Here is a 21,543-nt window from a genome sequence, read left to right as displayed (position 1 = left end):
GAACTTTATTAATGGTAATGAGGCGCTCATCCTGGATGTGACGGCAACAGGAGGAACAAGATGGTGGGATGCGGACACTCTCCACTCCAGGGTCATCATAACTTATGGAAGAGGCTGTAACGTCTCTCCAAGATACCTTGAAAAGGATGAATTACACCTTGGAGGAACGTTGCTCGAAGATCGCAGAGGTGGAAAGATCTGTTGCCCGCGATGACCCAAACATTCTGCTGCTGGCGCTGCGCTCCGGAACCGGCTGTAAAAATCCTGACACCTGGAGTCAAGCAGCATCGACCCAGAGGAAAGGCCCAGGGTTAACCAAGAGAAGGACCAGGAGCTACGAGGTTAATGGCCAGATAGTCGGCGACAGTATGGCTTTACAGATATCGGAGAGTTGGCTTCGCTCTGAAGCATGGAGGAATGTATGGGGGCCCCTCCACAGTCACAAATACACAGAACATAAAAATAAACAATTTATTAAACACTAAATAATATTCTGTATATAAAAATGGTTGTGTTTCAGCTTTAAAAAGTTGCTGTTGGGGTACACGATTCCTGACAAGTCCCATTAGCGAGGATTAGGGGGGCTCACGGATAATCCTATATGTACAGGTTGCTCTGGACTTCAATGGTCGTCACCATTTTCTTCAGAGATTCTTCAATTTTCTCAGATTTCTAAATATAATAAAATAAAGTGGGTTATTTGCACCAGTCTTTATCTAAAGTGGTATTAAATACATATGTCGGATTCACATCAGCACCACTAAACTCTTCATATAAGCATTGTAGGGAATCACTCTCTCTGACAGCGGGCTCGGTACACGAACAGGCACATACGTTCACACAGGACAATTCAATAAAGCTCATAGTCTTCCAGCGTGAAGAAAAATAAGCAGCCTTTCCTTTAGTCTAGAGACCACAAAAACGAAAAAAAAAAAAAAAAAGAGTAACGTCCAGTCTCTGACAGCAGAAAGAGGTCTTTCACCTCTCACTCACAGATAAAGAATGAGGCAGCTGAGCTGCTTTTAGTAGGCTGTTCAAAGCCTGGAAGCTGAGATGTGAGATCAGCCAGTCCCACCTAACTCTTCTAGCCATTCCTAAAAACCTGGACCCAAAAATCAAAATTTGGGCCTATTAAAAACCTCAGCACTATCTGTGCTGGAGTCTGCTTTTGAAGGCTTCACATCGCCAAGGCTACCCACCTCGGTGACACATATCTCCCATCCAGGACCTGTCCGGCTACCACCTTATATCATGTACGTTTGTCAGCACGACTATCTGCTGTTATTCACATGCAAATTCCTCATGGATGCAATGTAATGTGTTTCGGATTCTATTCTAAAACCCACAAATCTTACCGCAGCCAGACGGCTCATGTTCTGACAGGACAGTAATGGGCGAAACGCTTCGATTGTGACAGAGTCCAGATTGGCGACATCGGTGTAGCATTGGTAGAACACGGCAGGGATCCCAAACACCTGACAGTGCGCCATCACTGCAAAAAACACGAATAGTAAAATAATTCAATACTCTCCTAACTGAATGTAATAAGGACAAAGGAAAAAAAAAAATCACAAGGCATCTATCCTGGAGACAGTTATGTTGTCCTAAAATGCATGTGAATTTAAAATTGAGCAAATTTTACAACTCTATTTGAATGAAAAGCTCCATTAAATGTATACAGTTCCTATGCAGGCATATATGTTTTCCAAGGTGACAAATTTCATACAAATCTCTTGCTGTCACAGCTTCTCTTCTGTCTACTGTGACTAATATAGAGACCTCTTTAGTCAGTACAGGTCAGGAGGATTCTCAACTAGGAAGTTGTGAATCCCTGAAGAGACTTCTCACACATTCCTTCTTGCACCACCAGCTCATTGTGGAAAAGGGAGGGAGATGAAACATAACACAAGCTTGAGATTTTGGTTGTTGGGGCTTCTGGGATTTTAAAATAAGAATCAGGGTGACACTTCACAGCGAACAGCTAATGATCTCAGAAAATCTAGCTTCATAGCTCTCACGGTGCTAGCTGGGATCTCACCGAGGTTGGCTAGGAAAGCAGCCTCAGTGACAGGAGGTAACCTCGATGACATCACCGCCGGTCACTGAGGCTGCGCTCGCAGCAGCTCATTCCTCGGTGGTTCTCAGCCTGGACGGTCGCATTTTGGCACCATCCAGGTTGAAAACTGTTTTTCCTCCAGACATGGATTATGGCGTGGGACAGAACGATGAAGAGGTGAGGGATACTGTTGTTTTTTATTTTTGTTTTCTTACAGAAGACAAGGGCTTCAGTGGAATAGGCGTTTGGGGAGTATAACGGTGTTTGTTGTTTTTAAATAAAAAGTAAAAGTGTGTTCTGTTTTATTTCTAATAAAGGACTTTATTCTGGCTGTGTCTTTATTTACCATACAACTATAGGATTAGTAATGGATAGGTGTCTCAGACGCCTCTCCATTACTAAGCAGTGGGCTTGATGTCACCGGACAATGCAAAGGTGACATCAACCCCACAAATAACTCCACTTGCCACCGCTACTGGGCAAGTGGGATGAGCTGGACAAAGCGCCAGAATTGGCGCATCTAATAGATGTGCTTTTTCTAGGTGGCTGCAGGCTGCTATTTTTAGGCAAGGGTGGTGGGGGGGCAGTATCATTGGCCCCTTACCAGCTGGGAATACCAGCTCTCAGCTGTCTGCTTTAGCAAGGCTGGTTGTAAAAAATGGGGGGTACCCCACGTCGTTTTTTTAATTATTTATTAAAAAATACGACGTGGGGACCTCTCCATTCTTGATAACCAGCCTTGTTGAAGCTTACATCTGAGGGTTGTAGCCCCCAGCTGTGAGTTTTGCCTGGCTGGTTATCAAAAATACAGGGGAACCCACTGCGTTTTTAAAAATTTTTTATTATTTATTTACAGCACATGAGCCGGCTAATGAATACACCCATCAGCCGCTCCTGCTTTCACTGTTATTAGTGGCAGCAGGAGTCGGATGATGGGAGTTGTAATCCCATCCGCTGACACCAGTGACCGGAGGTGAACTTTATACCTCCGATCACAGCTGTGCGCTCACGCTGTCTTTTGAAAGCATGGGAACCGCGTCTGTCTGACCAGCGGAGATGATTTCACCGCCGATCAGAAGCGGTGTTTGCCGCGCTGCCATGCATATGACAACGTGACAAACACCCGTTGTTCGAGCAGCCGAACCTGAACAGTAGCGTGGACTTCCCGATGAAGTCAGTGTTCGGTATCCATGCCCGAACAGTAGGTGCTCGGTACGGACGCCGAACTTTACTGTTCGGGTTCACCCATTTCTACTCCTATGCATAAGTTGTCCACCCCATAATGCTACATTGTGCTTTCTGCTGGAAAAAAGGTCACAATATATTATATCATCATCAGCCTCTGCCAGAACTAACAGGACTGAGGATTATTATTATGCATTTGGCTACTCATCACTACTACAATATTATCATCATCTGCACCATCTAATCGAGCTGTTCTCCTCTTCCCACAGGTATGCACTGACTTTACCCAGCTCTCCCTGGCTCCAGAATATCTCTGTATACTGCCTTGATTTTCCATGGTATGCACTGACTTTACCCAGCTCTCCCTGGCTCCAGAATATCTCTGTATACTGCCTTGATTTTCCATGGTATGCACTGACTTTACCCAGCTCTCCCTGGCTTCTGAATGTCTCTGTATATTGCACTGGCTTTTCTATGCTTCCCCTGGATCTGAGTGTCTTGGTGCAGCACATATAATCCTTTTAGTATGCTTTCTCACCTATGAGCTTGTTTCCATGACCTGTTTTGATGTATCTCATTGTGTGATCCTGGCATCTCTTTGAGTGGTCAGTCTTACCCCTCCCTCACTTTATGACCTTTGCTTAACTCTACATCTGGTCTCCCATACCCAGCCACCCCCTCATTCACACCTGATTGCCGTTAACTGGGGATATATTCACATGCAGGAGTCTGCTATAGACTCAGTCTGCTGAAAATCATCTTTTAACTTCCATCTTTTAAATTACATCTTTTTAATTATGATTCTGAATTAGACTGAATTGGACTGGAATTGACTGGAAGGTAACAGACTACTAACCACTACAATGTTTCGGTTTCTTTTCTCTTTCACCCCCATACTACTTTCCTTCTTACAATCTCCTGCAATCACTCCACCTAGTAAGGAACTAGTCATTTCTTCCTCCATACTCCCCAGCCATATCACCTTCCCCTCAGAACTGTTCCTCCACATACAATCCTTTTTCTCCAGACACACACGGCCACATCATGTCCTATCCTGCTCCCACCTTCTAATGATCTGTCTGTTACTCCTCATTGCTGGTGACATATCCCCAAATCCCGGCCCTCCCCAATTCATCCCCACACTCGTTTCTAACCCCCTGCCACGATCCTCCGCACGTTTTCCCAACCACGACAACCTCATACCCATTCATCCAGCCCCCACTCCCCCGCTCCCCCTACTTGGAGCACTATGGAACGCACGCTCCATCTGCAACAAACTGCCATTTATCCATGACCTCTTCATCACCAACAAACTCTCCTTCCTCGGCCTCACTGAAACCTGGCTCACCCCCTCTGACTCGGCCTCTCCAGCTGCGCTCTCCTATGGCGGATTCCACCTCTCTCACACCCCTCGCCCCAGCAACAAACGCGGTGGAGGAGTTGGCTTGCTCCTGTCCGACACCTGCTTCTTTACTCCAATCCCGCTACCACCCTCCGCTACTCTTCCCTCGTTTGAGGTGCACTCTGTCCGCATCTATACCCCCTCCAACCTCCAGCTGGCTGTCATCTACCGCCCCCCAGAACTAGCCATCTCCACCTTTCTCGACCACTTCACCACCTGGCTACTTCATTTCCTCTCTGTTGACATCCCCACTATCATCATGGGTGATTTCAATGTCCCCATTGACACTTTCACCTCAGCTACCTCTAAACTTTTATCACTGACTGCCTCCTTTGGCCTCACTCAATGGTCCTCTGAGGCCACTCACAAAGATGGCCACACGCTGGACCTCATCTTCACCCGCCTCTGCTCCCTTACTAACCTCACTAACACACCCCTCCCCCTGTCTGACCACAACCTACTGACATTCTCGTCCCTCTCCTCTCCTAGTGTGCAACCCCCACTCCACAAACTCACTCACCCTCGCCGAAATCTCAAACATCTCAACTTACAATCACTCTCTGAGTCCCTTCTCCCTCTCACAGACATAGCTTCCCTTCATGACACAGATGCTGCTGCCACTTTTTATAACACCACAATAACAACAACACTCGATTCGGCCGCCCCACTCATGCATAGTAAAACTCGTACAATTAACAGGCAGCCCTGGCTGACCAGCCTGACCAAAGAATTGAGACGGGCTTCCAGGATTGCTGAGCGGAGATGGAAGCGATCCCACTCTGCCGACCACTTCACTGCATACAAGCAGTCCCTCGCCAGCTTCAAGTCTGCGCTCACTGCCGCAAAACAAACTTACTTCTCATCCCTCATATCCTCCCTGTCCCACAACCCTAAACAGCTTTTCAACACTTTCAATTCTCTACTCCGTCCCCCCGCACCTCCTCCTTCCCCCCTCATTTCTGCTGATGACTTCGCCTCTTTCTTTAAACAGAAGATCGATACGATCAGAGAAAGCTTTGGCCCACAGCGCCCACTGCCCCTCTTAGCTGCTCAACCCTGCTCCTCCAAAACCAGCTTCTCCACCATGACAGAAGATCAGCTCTCCACCCTCCTGTCAAGATCACACCTCACCACCTGCACGCTTGACCCGCTCCCATCCCACCTCATCCCTAACCTTTCCACGGTCTTCATCCCAACCCTAACGCACCTCTTCAACCTCTCACTCACAACAGGTGTCTTTCCCTCATCCTTCAAGCATGCCAAGATCACACCCATCCTCAAAAAGCCCTCCCTCGACCCATCCTCTGTGTCTAGCTATCGCCCGATATCTCTTCTCCCTTATGCCTCCAAATTGCTGGAGCAACACGTCCATCTTGAACTGTCCTCCCACTTCTCCTCCTGCTCCCTCTTTGATCGGTTACAATCAGGCTTCCGTTCCCATCACTCAACTGAAACTGCCCTAACTAAAGTCACCAATGACCTACTAACTGCCAGGAGCAAGCGACACTACTCTGTCCTCCTTCTCCTGGACTTGTCTTCTGCCTTTGACACTGTAGACCACTCCCTTTTGCTACAAATCCTCTCATCCCTTGGCATCACAGACTTGGCCCTTTCCTGGATCTCGTCATATCTGACAGACCGAACATTCAGTGTCTCCCTCCCCCACACCACCTCCTCACTTCGCCCCTTGTCAGTCGGTGTTCCTCAAGGCTCTGTTCTAGGACCCCTACTCTTCTCCATCTACACTTTCGGCCTGGGACAGCTCATAGAATCCCACGGTATGCAGTACCATCTCTACGCTGACGACACGCAGATCTACCTCTCCGGACCTGACCTCTCCTCCTTGCTTACCAAAATCCCGCACTGTCTGTCTGCCATTTCAGCCTTCTTTTCTGCTCGCTTTCTACAACTGAACATGGACAAAACAGAATTCATCATCTTTCCCCCATCTCACTCTACCCCTCCACCAGACCTATCCATCAATGTCAATGGCTGCTCACTATCCCCAGTCCCACACGCCCGGTGCCTCGGGGTGATCCTCGACTCTGCCCTCTCTTTCAAGCCACATATCCAAGTCCTTGCCTCCTCCTGTCGTCTCAAACTCAAAAATATTTCCCGGATCCGTGCTTTCCTTGACCGCAACACTGCAAAAACGCTAGTGCATGCCCTTATCATCTCCCGCCTCGACTACTGCAACCTCCTACTCTCTGGACTCCCCTCTAGCACTCTGGCACCACTCCAATCCATCCTACACTCTGCTGCCCGACTAATCCACCTGTCCCCCCGCTATTCCCCAGCCTCTCCCCTGTGTCAAGCCCTTCACTGGCTTCCTATCGCCCAGAGACTCCAGTTCAAAACCCTCACACTGACATACAAAGCCATCCACAACCTGTCTCCTCCATACATCTGTGACATGGTCTCCCGGTACCTACCTACACGCGACCTCCGGTCCTCCCAAGACCTCCTTCTCTACTCCCCTCTCATCTCTTCTTCCCATAACCGCATCCAAGACTTCTCCCGTGCTTCCCCCATACTCTGGAACTCTCTACCCCAACACATCAGACTTGCGCCTACCATAGAAACCTTCAAAAAGAACCTGAAGACTCATCTCTTCCGACAAGCCTACAGCCTGCAGTGATCCTCAACCTACTGAACAGCCGCACAGCCAGCTCTTCCCTCTCCTAGTGTATCCTCACCCACCCCCTGCAGACTGTGAGCCCTCGCGGGCAGGGTCCTCCCTCCTTATGTACTCGTGTGCCTTGTTATCTGCTCATGTTTAATGTATTTGTCTATATTTGCCCCGTATTCACATGTAAAGCGCCATGGAATAAATGGCGCTATAAAAATGTATAATAATAATAAATAATAAAAATTATTACTACTGCTGATCAATATTACCTGCCGCGGGCAGAGCGTCCACGATATTCGGCTGCTCTAGGTAACTGCAGGGTGTGCGATCTGTGTACTGCTTTGTGGTAACCACTCTGAGAAATGGGACCGTCAGATTATGTATGGGTTCTGGGGTTTTATACTCCGTCACGGGACAAGTGGAGAGGACGGTCACCTTAATAGAGGACTTCTGGAGACAACTAAAAACCTGGAAGAGACAAAATGAGCAAAAAGCTTAGATAGGCGAAGTCTGCTAAACCTATAGTTCTGAGGGAAGACAACCGACCTGGAAACTCAGTCAGTGAAGTCATTAGGTCACTGTTTTACTACGCAATAAACACACCACCAACCAGAAGCCAACGGGAAGGAGACCAGGACAGAGGTACAGTACATTGTGACAGGAAGGGGATAGGACAGAGGTACTGTACATTATGACAGGAAGGGGACCAGGACAGAGGTACAGTACATTATGACAGGAAGGGGATAGGACAGAGGTACAGTACATTATGACAGGACAGAAAGGGGGACCAGGACAGAGGTACTGTACATTATGACAGGACAGAAAGGGGGACAGGACAGAGGTACAGTACATTATGACAGGACAGAAAGGGGGACAGGACAGAGGTACAGTACATTGTGACAGGAAGGGGACCAGGACAGAGGTACTGTACATTATGACAGGACAGAAAGGGGGACAGGACAGAGGTACAGTACATTGTGACAGGAAGGGGACCAGGACAGAGGTACAGTACATTATGTCGGGAAGGGGACAGGACAGAGGTACAGTACATTATGTCGGGAAGGGGACAGGACAGAGGTACTGTTCATTATGACAGGAAGGGGACAGGACAGAGGTACTGTTCATTATGACGGGAAGGGGACAGGACAGAGGTACTGTTCATTATGACGGGAAGGAGACAGGACAGAGGTACTGTTCATTATGACAGGAAGGGGACAGGACAGAGGTACAGTACATTATGTCGGGAAGGGGACAGGACAGAGGTACAGTACATTATGACAGGAAGGGGACAGGACAGAGGTACTGTTCATTATGACAGGAAGGGGACAGGACAGAGGTACTGTTCATTATGACAGGAAGGGGACAGGACAGAGGTACTGTACATTATGACAGGAAGGGGACAGGACAGAGGTACTGTTCATTATGACAGGAAGGGGACAGGACAGAGGTACAGTACATTATGTCGGGAAGGGGGCAGGACAGAGGTAATGTACATTATGACAGGAAGGGGACAGGACAGAGGTACAGTACATTATGTCGGGAAGGGGACAGGACAGAGGTAATGTACATTATGACAGGAAGGGGACAGGACAGAGGTACTGTTCATTATGACAGGAAGGGGACAGGACAGAGGTACAGTACATTATGTCGGGAAGGGGACAGGACAGAGGTAATGTACATTATGACAGGAAGGGGACAGGACAGAGGTACAGTACATTATGTCGGGAAGGGGACAGGACAGAGGTAATGTACATTATGACAGGAAGGGGACAGGACAGAGGTACAGTACATTATGACGGGAAGGGGACCAGGACAGAGGTACAGTACATTATGACGGGAAGGGGACCAGGACAGAGGTACTGTACATTATGACAGGAAGGGGACAGGACAGAGGTACAGTACATTATGACGGGAAGGGGACAGGACAGAGGTACAGTACATTATGACGGGAAGGGGACAGGACAGAGGTACAGTACATTATGACGGGAAGGGGACAGGACAGAGGTACAGTACATTATGACAGGAAGGGGACAGGACAGAGGTACAGTACATTATGACAGGAAGTGTTGTGAGTTCTGTTTTTGGGCTCCCTCTGGTGGTTACTGATGGTACTGGGTGACTTGTCTTTCCTGGGTTTCTGGGTTCCACCTGTTCCATCAGCATATGGGAGTTTCCTATTTAACCTGGCTTTGCTGGCATTTCCTCGCCGGTTATCAATGTATCCAGTGTGTCTTGTTACCTCTGCTCCCTGCTCCTAGAACCTTCTGGACAAGCTAAGTTTGGATTTTCCTGTTTTGTGTTTTGCTTAATTTGGTTTTTAGTCCAGCCTGCAGTTATGTGATTCTCTGCTGCTGGTTGCTCTAGTGGGCTGAAATTGCTTTTCATGTACCATGAGTTGGCACATGAGTTCAAGTAATTTCAGGATGGTTTTTTGAAGGGTTTTTCGCTGACCGCGCAGTTCACTTTTGTATCCTCTGCTATCTAGCTTTAGCGGGCCTCATTTTGCTGACACTGTTTTCATACTATGTATGTGCTTTCCTCTCATTTCACCGTCATTATATGTGGGGGGCTGCTATTTGCTGTGGGGTATTTCTCTGGAGGCAAGAGAGGTCTGTGTTTCTTCTGATAGGGGAAGTTAGATCTTCGGCTGGAGCGAGACGTCTAGGATCATCGTAGGCACGTTCCCCGGCTACTTTTATTTGTGTGTTAGGTTCAGGGTCGCGATCAGCTCAGGTTCAATCGCCCTAGAGCTTGTTTGTATCTGTGCTTGTCATTTTTGTGATCCCCTGCCATTGGGATCATGACAGTATAACCGGCCCACAAAGTGTTAATTGTATTGGCTGAAGTAGGAAAATAAGTAGTCTGAGGAAGTTTTTTTTTTTTTTTTTTTCTTTCCCCTTTCCCTCAGAGTTTGCTGCCTAGCCTTATTGCAGCCTGGCTACTTCCTCCTCCTCTTAATCTTTGAATGGCTCTGATCTCAGCTGTTTATCATGGACGTCCAGAGTTTGGCTTCCAGCCTGAATAATCTTGCCGCTAAGGTTCAAAATATACAGGATTTTGTTGTACATGCTCCTATGTCTGAACCTAGAATTCCTGTCCCAGAGTTTTTTTCTGGAGATAGATCTCGTTTTCTGAATTTTAGGAACAATTGCAAGTTGTTTCTTTCTTTGAAATCTCGCTCCTCTGGAGACCCTGCTCAGCAAGTCAAGATAATTATATCTTTCCTGCGGGGTGACCCTCAGGATTGGGCATTTGCATTGGCACCAGGGGACCCTGCGTTGCTTAATGCGGATGCATTTTTTCTGGCATTGGGTTTGCTCTATGAGGAACCTAACCAAGAGATTCAGGCTGAAAAAGCTTTGTTGGCCCTCTCTCAGGGGCAAGATGAAGCAGAAATTTATTGTCAAAAATTTCGGAAGTCGTCGGTGCTTACTCAGTGGAATGAGTGCGCTCTGGCTGCAAAGTTTAGAGATGGCCTTTCTGAGGCCATTAAAGATGTTATGGTGGGGTTCCCTGCGCCCGCTGGTCTGAATGAGTCTATGACTATGGCTGTTCAGATTGATCGGCGTTTACGGGAGCGCAAACCTGTGCATCATTTGGCGGTGTCGTCTGAACCGTCACCTGAGATAATGCAATGTGATAGAATTCAGTCCAGAAGTGAACGGCAAAAGTATAGGCGGAAAAAAGGGTTGTGCTTTTATTGTGGTGATTCAGCTCATGTTATATCAGCATGCTCTAAACGCACAAAAAAGGTTGATAAGTCTGTTGCCATTAGTACTTTACAGTCTAAGATCATTCTGTCTGTGACTCTGATTTGTTCATTATCATCCATTTCCGTCGATGCCTATGTGGATTCAGGCGCTGCCCTGAGTCTTATGGATTGGTCATTTGCCAATCGCTGTGGGTTTAGTCTGGAGCCTCTGGAAGTCCCTATTCCTTTGAAGGGAATTGACTCTACACCTTTGGCTATGAATAAACCTCAGTACTGGACACAAGTGACCATGCGTATGACTCCCGTTCATCAGGAGGTGATTCGCTTCCTGGTACTGTATAATTTGCATGATGTTCTAGTACTTGGTCTGCCATGGTTACAAACTCATAATCCAGTCCTTGACTGGAAATCAATGTCTGTGTTAAGCTGGGGTTGTCAGGGGGTTCATGATGATGCACCTCCGATTTCTATCGCTTCGTCTACTCCTTCTGAGATTCCTGTGTTTTTGTCTGATTATCGGGATGTTTTTGAGGAGCCTAAGCTCAGTTCGCTTACTCCTCACAGGGATTGCGATTGTGCTATAAATTTAATTCCAGGCAGTAAATTTCCTAAAGGTCGTTTGTTCAATCTGTCAGTGCCAGAGCATACTGCTATGCGGGATTATGTTAAGGAGTCCTTGGAAAAGGGACATATCCGTCCATCTTTGTCCCCTTTGGGAGCAGGTTTTTTTTTCGTGGCCAAAAAAGATGGTTCCTTGAGGCCTTGTATAGATTATCGTCTTTTGAATAAGATTACCGTAAAATATCAGTATCCTTTGCCATTGTTGACTGATTTGTTTGCTCGCATTAAGGGGGCTAAATGGTTCACTAAGATTGATCTTCGGGGTGCGTATAATCTTATACGAATAAAGCAAGGTGATGAGTGGAAAACAGCATTTAATACGCCTGAGGGCCATTTTGAGTATTTGGTAATGCCTTTTGGACTTTCTAATGCTCCTTCAGTCTTCCAGTCCTTTATGCACGATATTTTCCGTGAATATCTGGATAAATTTATGATTGTGTATTTGGATGATATTTTGGTTTTTTCTGATGACTGGGAGTCTCATGTTCAGCAGGTCAGGAAGGTGTTTCAGGTCCTGCGGGCCAATTCCTTGTTTGTAAAAGGCTCAAAGTGTCTCTTTGGAGTCCAGAAGATTTCTTTCTTGGGGTATATTTTTTCCCCTTCTACTATTGAGATGGATCCCGTCAAGGTTCAGGCTATTTGTGACTGGACGCAGCCTACATCTCTTAAGAGTCTACAGAAGTTCTTGGGCTTTGCTAATTTCTATCGTCGTTTTATAACTAATTTTTCTAGTGTTGTTAAGCCTTTGACGGATTTGACTAAGAAGGGTGCTGATGTTGCTAATTGGTCTCCTGCGGCTGTGGAGGCCTTTCAGGAACTTAAGCGCCGGTTTTCTTCTGCTCCTGTGTTGCGTCAGCCAGATGTTTCGCTCCCTTTTCAGGTTGAGGTTGATGCTTCCGAGATTGGAGCGGGGGCGGTTTTGTCACAGAGAAGCTCCGATGGCTCAGTGATGAAGCCATGCGCGTTTTTTTCTAGAAAGTTTTCGCCGGCTGAGCGGAATTATGATGTTGGTAATCGGGAACTTTTGGCCATGAAGTGGGCATTTGAGGAGTGGCGTCATTGGCTAGAGGGTGCTAGACATCGTGTGGTGGTCTTGACTGATCACAAAAATTTGATTTACCTTGAGTCTGCCAGGCGTCTGAATCCTAGACAGGCTCGTTGGTCACTGTTTTTCTCTCGTTTCAATTTTGTGGTTTCATACCTGCCAGGTTCAAAGAATGTGAAGGCGGATGCTCTTTCTAGGAGTTTTGTGCCTGACTCCCTTGGAAATTCTGAGCCCTCTGGTATCCTTAGGGATGGGGTGATTTTGTCTGCTGTCTCCCCAGACTTGCGACGTGCTTTGCAGGAGTTTCAGGCGGGTAAACCTGATCGTTGTCCGCCTGAGAGACTGTTTGTTCCGGATAATTGGACCAGTAGAGTCATCTCCGAGGTCCATTCTTCTGCGTTGGCAGGTCATCCTGGAATATTTGGTACTAGAGACTTGGTGGCCAGGTCTTTTTGGTGGCCTTCCTTGTCGAGGGATGTGCGTTCTTTTGTGCAGTCTTGTGAGGTTTGCGCTCGGGCTAAGCCTTGCTGTTCTCGGGCCAGTGGATTGTTGTCACCTTTGCCTATCCCGAAGAGGCCTTGGACGCACATTTCCATGGACTTTATTTCGGATCTCCCTGTCTCTCAAAAAATGTCCGTCATCTGGGTTGTGTGTGATCGCTTTTCTAAAATGGTTCATCTGGTACCCTTGCCTAAGTTGCCTTCCTCCTCTGAGTTGGTCCCTCTGTTTTTTCAGAATGTGGTTCGTTTGCATGGGATTCCTGAGAACATCGTTTCTGACAGGGGATCCCAGTTTGTGTCTAGATTTTGGCGGACGTTCTGTGCTAAGATGGGCATTGATTTGTCCTTTTCGTCTGCATTCCATCCTCAGACGAATGGCCAGACTGAACGAACTAATCAGACCTTGGAAACTTATTTAAGGTGTTTTGTTTCTGCAGATCAAGATGACTGGGTTACCTTTTTGCCGCTGGCCGAGTTTGCCCTTAATAATCGGGCTAGTTCTGCTACCTTGGTTTCTCCTTTCTTTTGTAATTCGGGGTTTCATCCTCGTTTTTCCTCTGGTCAGGTGGAACCTTCTGATTGTCCTGGAGTGGACATGGTGGTGGATAGGTTGCATCGGATTTGGAGTCATGTGGTGGACAATTTGAAGTTGTCCCAGGAGAAGGCTCAGCAGTTTGCTAATCGCCGTCGCCGCGTGGGTCCTCGACTTCTTGTTGGTGACTTGGTGTGGTTGTCTTCTCGTTTTGTTCCTATGAAGGTCTCTTCTCCTAAGTTCAAGCCTCGGTTCATCGGTCCCTATAGGATCTTGGAAATTCTTAACCCTGTGTCGTTTCGTTTGGATCTCCCGGCATCGTTTGCTATTCATAATGTGTTCCATCGGTCGTTGTTGCAGAAGTATGAGGTACCTGTTGTTCCTTCGCTTGAGCCTCCTGCTCCAGTGCTGGTGGAGGGAGAATTGGAGTATGTTGTGGAGAAGATCTTGGATTCTCGTGTTTCCAGACGGAAACTCCAGTATTTGGTCAAGTGGAAGGGTTATGGTCAGGAGGATAATTCTTGGGTGGTTGCCTCGGATGTTCATGCTGATGATTTGGTTCGCGCTTTTCATAGGGCTCATCCTGGTCGCCCTGGTGGTTCTCGTGAGGGTTCGGTGACCCCTCCTCAAGGGGGGGGTACTGTTGTGAGTTCTGTTTTTGGGCTCCCTCTGGTGGTTACTGATGGTACTGGGTGACTTGTCTTTCCTGGGTTTCTGGGTTCCACCTGTTCCATCAGCATATGGGAGTTTCCTATTTAACCTGGCTTTGCTGGCATTTCCTCGCCGGTTATCAATGTATCCAGTGTGTCTTGTTACCTCTGCTCCCTGCTCCTAGAACCTTCTGGACAAGCTAAGTTTGGATTTTCCTGTTTTGTGTTTTGCTTAATTTGGTTTTTAGTCCAGCCTGCAGTTATGTGATTCTCTGCTGCTGGTTGCTCTAGTGGGCTGAAATTGCTTTTCATGTACCATGAGTTGGCACATGAGTTCAAGTAATTTCAGGATGGTTTTTTGAAGGGTTTTTCGCTGACCGCGCAGTTCACTTTTGTATCCTCTGCTATCTAGCTTTAGCGGGCCTCATTTTGCTGACACTGTTTTCATACTACGTATGTGCTTTCCTCTCATTTCACCGTCATTATATGTGGGGGGCTGCTATTTGCTGTGGGGTATTTCTCTGGAGGCAAGAGAGGTCTGTGTTTCTTCTGATAGGGGAAGTTAGATCTTCGGCTGGAGCGAGACGTCTAGGATCATCGTAGGCACGTTCCCCGGCTACTTTTATTTGTGTGTTAGGTTCAGGGTCGCGATCAGCTCAGGTTCCATCGCCCTAGAGCTTGTTTGTATCTGTGCTTGTCATTTTTGTGATCCCCTGCCATTGGGATCATGACAAGGAAGGGGACAGGACAGAGGTACTGTACATTATGACAGGAAGGGGACAGGACAGAGGTACTGTACATTATGACGGGAAGGGGACCAGGACAGAGGTACAGTACATTATGACGGGAAGGGGACAGGACAGAGGTACAGTACATTATGACAGGAAGGGGACCAGGGCGGAAGAACATTATCACAAGAAGAGGACATTATTGCATAGAGGATGAACATATCTGTCTTTATAGATTCAAGAAAGCTATAGAGGCCGTACATTTGATCAACATGCAGGTACCAGGTCCAAAGTTTGCACAGGGCCCATCGGACTCTAGGTAGACCAAAACATTTAGGGAATTCTTTTATTACTGTAGAGGGTCACACCTCCAGTATCTAAGTGATGCTAATATTTTCGGCACCCATATTACCCACCAATATGTTCAAGCTTTTCTAGATTCCCTTATGTAGGCAGAGGAGACAACTCGCATGGATGGATGTGATCTCCTCCCCTGCTAGAGATTAATGTAATTACAAACAGATCTGATGACATCATATTAAATCACAGAAGGCAGCTGACGTCATTGAAGGATTTCTACGGAATCCGACCGCTGCTGGTGGCGTTCATTTTCTCTGGGTCTGACTGGGCTGAGTGTATATATATTTGGCCGCCAGGAACATATAAAACATCCCCGAGGGATCACTCCGTATCTCACCTTCTCACACCACTGGAACTGCTGATCTTCGGCCACATAGGACTTACACAGGCAGAGCAGCACCTGAAACAAGGGAACCTAAATCAGTAATGGCGGCTGTCTATTGCTGGTCTTAGCTAGCGTGAAATCTACTTCTTGTAGCATCTACTGCTCTGATCTTCCCTCATACTTTACACTGCAGCTCTGCTTCTTCAGATTCACCACAAAGCTGATTTCCATTATATTAAGGACCGATCAGTCAAACTACAACCTACTAAACCAGAAGAAATCCAGAATATCAAGAAAGTACCACCGATATACTGAGCCTCAAGGGCATCTTCAATTCTCACACTGGCTTACAGAACATATCTCCTCCTTCCGCCACTTACTGAGGGATCCGTGACGGATCGGTAGAAGATACAGGATGATGGAGAAGTTGTTGTGTGGTCTCGACATCTCTCATTCCATAAAATAATAAAGCCGGCGACCTCCCAGCTCCCAGAGCTCAGGATATAGGCAGACAGAAACCCTGGACAAAGAAAAAAATGATTATTACTTTCCTTCAGTGTATTTATGGCTAATGCATGGCACAGAGCACAGAGGGTAAGATATTGTTCTCAAAGGCTATGGCAATGTGTCTGTTCCTCTGCTTATGAAATACAAAGATTAAGAAACTTTTACATTTTTGAAGATGGAAGAAAGCATCTATGTGTTCAGGGAGGGCAGATCACACATGTTGTAGATACGGAAGAAAGCAAACACGATGCAGTTTGCAGGAGGAGGGGTAAAATAACACAGGATGTGGAAAAGTGTAGAAAGTAAGGGCCGGACTCATCACAGACTGAACACAAACTCCTCAGTGTTTATCAATGACTGGTAGAAGGAAACTTCACTCCAAAGCTGATGAGGTGCTGAAACATGTCAACAATTGAAGATAGCAGCACCCTAGAAAGATACAAAGCTTACACCCTGCCTATATTACTGGGAGAGACACACAGAACTCACATCCAGCCTATATTACTGGGAGAGGACACAGACCTCACATCCAGCCTATATTACTGGGAGAGACACACAGAACTCATATCCTGCCTATATTACTGGAAGACACAAAGCTCACATCCAGCCTATATTACTGGGAGAGACACACAGAGCTCACATCCAGCCTATATTACTGGGAGAGACACACAGAGCTCACATCCAGCCTATATTACTGGGAGAGACACACAGACCTCACATCCAGCCTATATTACTGGGAGAGACACAGACCTCACATCCAGCCTATATTACTGGGAGAGACACACAGACCTCACATCCAGCCTATATTACTGGGAGAGACACAGACCTCACATCCAGCCTATATTACTGGGAGAGACACACAGACCTCACATCCAGCCTATATTACTGGGGGGAAAACACAAACCTCACATCCAGCCTATATTACTGGAAGAGACACACAGACCTCACATCCAGCCTATATTACTGGACGACACACAGCTCACATCCAGCCTATATTATTGGGAGAGACACACAGACCTCACATCCAGCCTATATTACTGGGAGAGACACACTGAGCTCACATCCAGCCTGTATTACCGGGAGAGACACACATAGCTCACATCCACACTATATTACTGGGAGAGACACACAGAGCTCACATCCAGCCTATATTACTGGGAGAGACATAGAGCTCACATCCAGCCTATATTACTGGAAGACACACAGCTCACATCCAGCCTATATTACTGGGAGAGACACACAGAGCTCACATCCAGACTATATTACTGGAAGACACACAGCTCACATCTAGCCTATATTACTGGGAGAGACACACAGAGCTCACATCCAGACTATATTACTGGAAGAGACTCAGAGCTCACATCCAGCCTATATTACTGGAAGAGACACACAGACCTCGCATCCAGCCTATATTACTGGGAGAGACACACAGAGCTCACATCCAGCCTATATTACTGGGAGAGACACACAGACCTCACATCCAGCCTATATTACTGGAAGACACACAGCTCACATCCAGCCTATATTACTGGGAGAGACACACAGACCTCACATCCAGCCTATATTACTGGGAGAGACAAAGACCTCACATCCAACAGATATTACTGTGAGAGACACAGACACCTCACCTCCAGCCTATAATACAGGGAAAGATACACAGACTCACATCCAGCCTATATTACCGGGAGAGACATGCATACCTCACATGCAGCCTATATTATTGGGAGACACACAGACCTCACATCCAGCCTGTATTACTGGGATACACACAAAAATGGCATCCAGCCTATATTACTGGGAGAGACACACAGCGCTCACATCCAGCCTATATTACTGGGAGAGACACACAGAGCTCACATCCAGCCTATATTATTGGGAAAGACACACAGACCTCACATCCAGCCTGTATTACTGGGAGAGACTCACAGACCTCACATCCAGCCTATATTACTGGGAGAGACTCATAGACCTCACATCCAGCCTATATTACTGGGAGAGACTCACAAACCTCACATCCAGCCTATATTACTGGGAGATACACACAGACCTCACATCCAGCCTATATTACTGAGAGAAAAATGCCTAACAAAAGAAAAATCAGGAGTCTGAAAATAAATAGGGTAATAAAGATTGCATCTTAGAGCAGATCTCCATCTTCTGACATATCATGTGGCCACTGATCATAGATCACAATTTGCATAGATCTACAGTAGTTTCATATAAAGAGCCCTTGCAGCCTCCTATGGAGGAACATTCCTGAGGCTCCTATTACACTGCAGTATATATTGTTTGGTGAACGTTTCTGACACATACACCAAACGTATCATTGAGGCACTATGGACCCATCAGATGCCAAAATAGTGTCCTTCTGGCTTCCATAAAGTAAATGAACCCTAAGCAGCACTAAAGAAGATCTCCTATATAGTAGACACCCAGCATCAGTAGGGCCCCACCAGCATCAGCAGCGCAGAGTATTTCAGGGTGACTTATTTTTGTTATCTGGGCATCATACCTGCAGCATTGTCCCCGACCCCCAGGATGAGGCTGGAGCAGGGCAGCGTACGGTCCGCAGAGTTCTCCATGGCTGCGCGGCTTTCAGAGCTCCACGTGACGGTCACTTCTCTGCAGAGACAGCACAGGACACCAGACGTCAGGTCTGAACCAGCGCTTACCCGATGCCCACCGTACCCACTCATCAGATATAGGTTCACCAGCAGCAGGAGACTGATGTAGCGCCACCCACCGGCAGATTACAGCAAAACCGAGGAACGCTAAGAAAACGCTGGCGAAACATTACAATGGAAAATATCTCACCGGAATCCCCCTTTAGTGACAGATAAACAATATTCCGGGAAGCTCCGATCTCGGAGGCTGCAGGGAGGCGAGACGGTCCGATCTCGGGGGCTGCAGGGAGGCGAGACGGTCCGATCTCGGGGGCTGCAGGGAGGCGAGACGGTCCGATCTCGGGGGCTGCAGGGAGGCGAGACGGTCCGATCTCGGGGGCTGCAGGGAGGCGAGACGGTCCGATCTCGGGGGCTGCAGGGAGGCGAGACGGTCCGATCTCGGGGGCTGCAGGGAGGCGAGACGGTCCGATCTCGGGGGCTGCAGGGAGGCGAGACGGCCCGATCTCGGGGGCTGCAGGGAGGCGAGACGGCCCGATCTCGGGGGCTGCAGGGAGGCGAGACGGCCCGATCTCGGGGGCTGCAGGGAGGCGAGACGGCCCGATCTCGGGGGCTGCAGGGAGGCGAGACGGCCCGATCTCGGGGGCTGCAGGGAGGCGAGACGGCCCGATCTCGGGGGCTGCAGGGAGGCGAGACGGCCCGATCTCGGGGGCTGCAGGGAGGCGAGACGGCCCGATCTCGGGGGCTGCAGGGAGGCGAGACGGCCCGATCTCGGGGGCTGCAGGGAGGCGAGACGGCCCGATCTCGGGGGCTGCAGGGAGGCGAGACGGCCCGATCTCGGGGGCTGCAGGGAGGCGAGACGGCCCGATCTCGGGGGCTGCAGGGAGGCGAGACGGCCCGATCTCGGGGGCTGCAGGGAGGGGAGACGGCCCGATCTCGGGGGCTGCAGGGAGGGGAGACGGTCCGATCTCGGGGGCTGCAGGGAGGCGAGACGGCCCGATCTCGGGGGCTGCAGGGAGGCGAGACGGCCCGATCTCGGGGGCTGCAGGGAGGCGAGACGGCCCGATCTCGGGGGCTGCAGGGAGGCGAGACGGCCCGATCTCGGGGGCTGCAGGGAGGCGAGACGGCCCGATCTCGGGGGCTGCAGGGAGGCGAGACGGCCCGATCTCGGGGGCTGCAGGGAGGCGAGACGGCCCGATCTCGGGGGCTGCAGGGAGGCGAGACGGCCCGATCTCGGGGGCTGCAGGGAGGCGAGACGGCCCGATCTCGGGGGCTGCAGGGAGGGGAGACGGCCCGATCTCGGGGGCTGCAGGGAGGGGAGACGGTCCGATCTCGGGGGCTGCAGGGAGGGGAGACGGTCCGATCTCGGGGGCTGCAGGGAGGGGAGACGGTCCGATCTCGGGGGCTGCAGGGAGGGGAGACGGTCCGATCTCGGGGGCTGCAGGGAGGGGAGACGGTCCGATCTCGGGGGCTGCAGGGAGGGGAGACGGTCCGATCTCGGGGGCTGCAGGGAGGCGAGACGGTCCGATCTCGGGGGCTGCAGGGAGGGGAGACGTCTTCACCTTATCAGATCTATACGGACAGTTACGAGGATGAGATACGACCACAGAGAAATTATTTAAGTTGTATCAGGGTTTGAATTTCGAAGTACGAGTTGTCACTTCCATCATCACCATTTTGGGGTTCATAAAACTTTATAATCTAATTTTTTTTGGGGGGGAGGAGGAAAAGGGAACTGCTTGGGAAACCGACCACCTCTGAGTGCAGGAGTGGCCGGTAACCAACACACCAAGCTGTAAATAATAAAAAAATTTAAAAAATCCCGACTCTGAAAAGGCAGAGGATTTTTACAAGAACTTTACAATTTTTTGCCCGTATACGATGGGGTTAAAAACAAGCCACATATGCGGCTTCCAAAAATGAGTCTGCACACTGTCCATCCTATCGTACATTATAGCCACGAACCCCGGACATTATAATCCGGTCTTATTATAATAGTCAGACGGTAAAGACACAATTACCTTTTCTTTGCCAATTCCCTCCTGATCTCCTTGTCCTCTTCCTCCAGCTCTTCTGCTCCATCTTCTTCCTCCTCTTCATCCTCCTCCACAGCTCTGGAGAACACAGACACAACCTCCCCAAAGAAGGTGGCCATGATTGTGTATTGTGTGCAGAGCAATGGCTGCAGGAAGTGGCTGACTGTGCAGCATGACACAGGCGAAATGTGGGAGGGGTCAATTCTCACATCTCACCACTAGAGGGAGCCAGGAGTATGCAACCACGGATTTATACTGCAGTACTAGGAAACAGCCACGAGAGGGAGCCTTGCTTCACAAATGTAATACTCAGGAGCTACCGCAAGAGGAAGCCCGAACACCTTGCGTAGCGTCAACGTGAGGCTGCGTCATAACGTACAGCACGTGGTATATGCGCTGAGTAAGAGCTGACGCTAGAGGGAGCATGGCCTCTGATGAGATACTACTTAGAATCCCCATCGCTTTACATATCAGGGTTTGCGCTGTACTAACCAGCTGCGGACACTAGAGGGAGCCCAATCGCCATGCACGGCTCTTTCTCGTGAGTGACGTGCAGCAACTTCCGCTAGAGGGGGACATAACTCATTAATAAACACAATCTGACTATTAAGCAGCCGGACTATCTGAATCGGAT

At 48.7% G+C, this 21,543-nt stretch overlaps 1 protein-coding gene across 1 annotated transcript; it reads right to left on the bottom strand.

Annotated features, from left to right (window-relative positions):
• Nucleotides 1-457: 457 nt before the first annotated feature.
• LOC138672601 (proteasome assembly chaperone 1-like) lies at nt 458-21,081 on the bottom strand. Its single transcript, XM_069760738.1, has 7 exons — nt 20,895-21,081; nt 18,765-18,874; nt 16,126-16,265; nt 15,758-15,820; nt 7,542-7,740; nt 1,356-1,492; nt 458-672 (listed from the first exon to the last, which is right to left on the bottom strand). The coding sequence occupies exons 1-7, from the start codon at nt 21,026-21,028 to the stop codon at nt 598-600; spliced, it is 858 nt and encodes a 285-aa protein (XP_069616839.1). The 5' UTR covers nt 21,029-21,081; the 3' UTR covers nt 458-597.
• Nucleotides 21,082-21,543: the final 462 nt, after the last annotated feature.

The sequence above is a fragment of the Ranitomeya imitator genome, chromosome 3, assembly GCF_032444005.1.
Source record: "Ranitomeya imitator isolate aRanImi1 chromosome 3, aRanImi1.pri, whole genome shotgun sequence".
Classification (NCBI taxonomy): Eukaryota; Metazoa; Chordata; class Amphibia; order Anura; family Dendrobatidae; genus Ranitomeya; species Ranitomeya imitator.
Note: the sequence above shows the minus strand (reverse complement) of the source record. Positions and strands in the feature narration are given on the sequence as shown.

Coding starts and splice junctions, on each gene's coding strand:
- LOC138672601 (XM_069760738.1), bottom strand. CDS start 21,028: ATGGCCACCTTCTTTGGGGAGGTTGTGTCTGTGTTCTCCAGAGCTGTG. Junction 18,875..20,894: donor AGGGAATTGGCAAAGAAAAG/GTAATTGTGTCT, acceptor CTGTCTCTGCAG/AGAAGTGACCGTCACGTGGA. Junction 15,821..16,125: donor GATCCGTCACGGATCCCTCA/GTAAGTGGCGGA, acceptor CCCTTGTTTCAG/GTGCTGCTCTGCCTGTGTAA.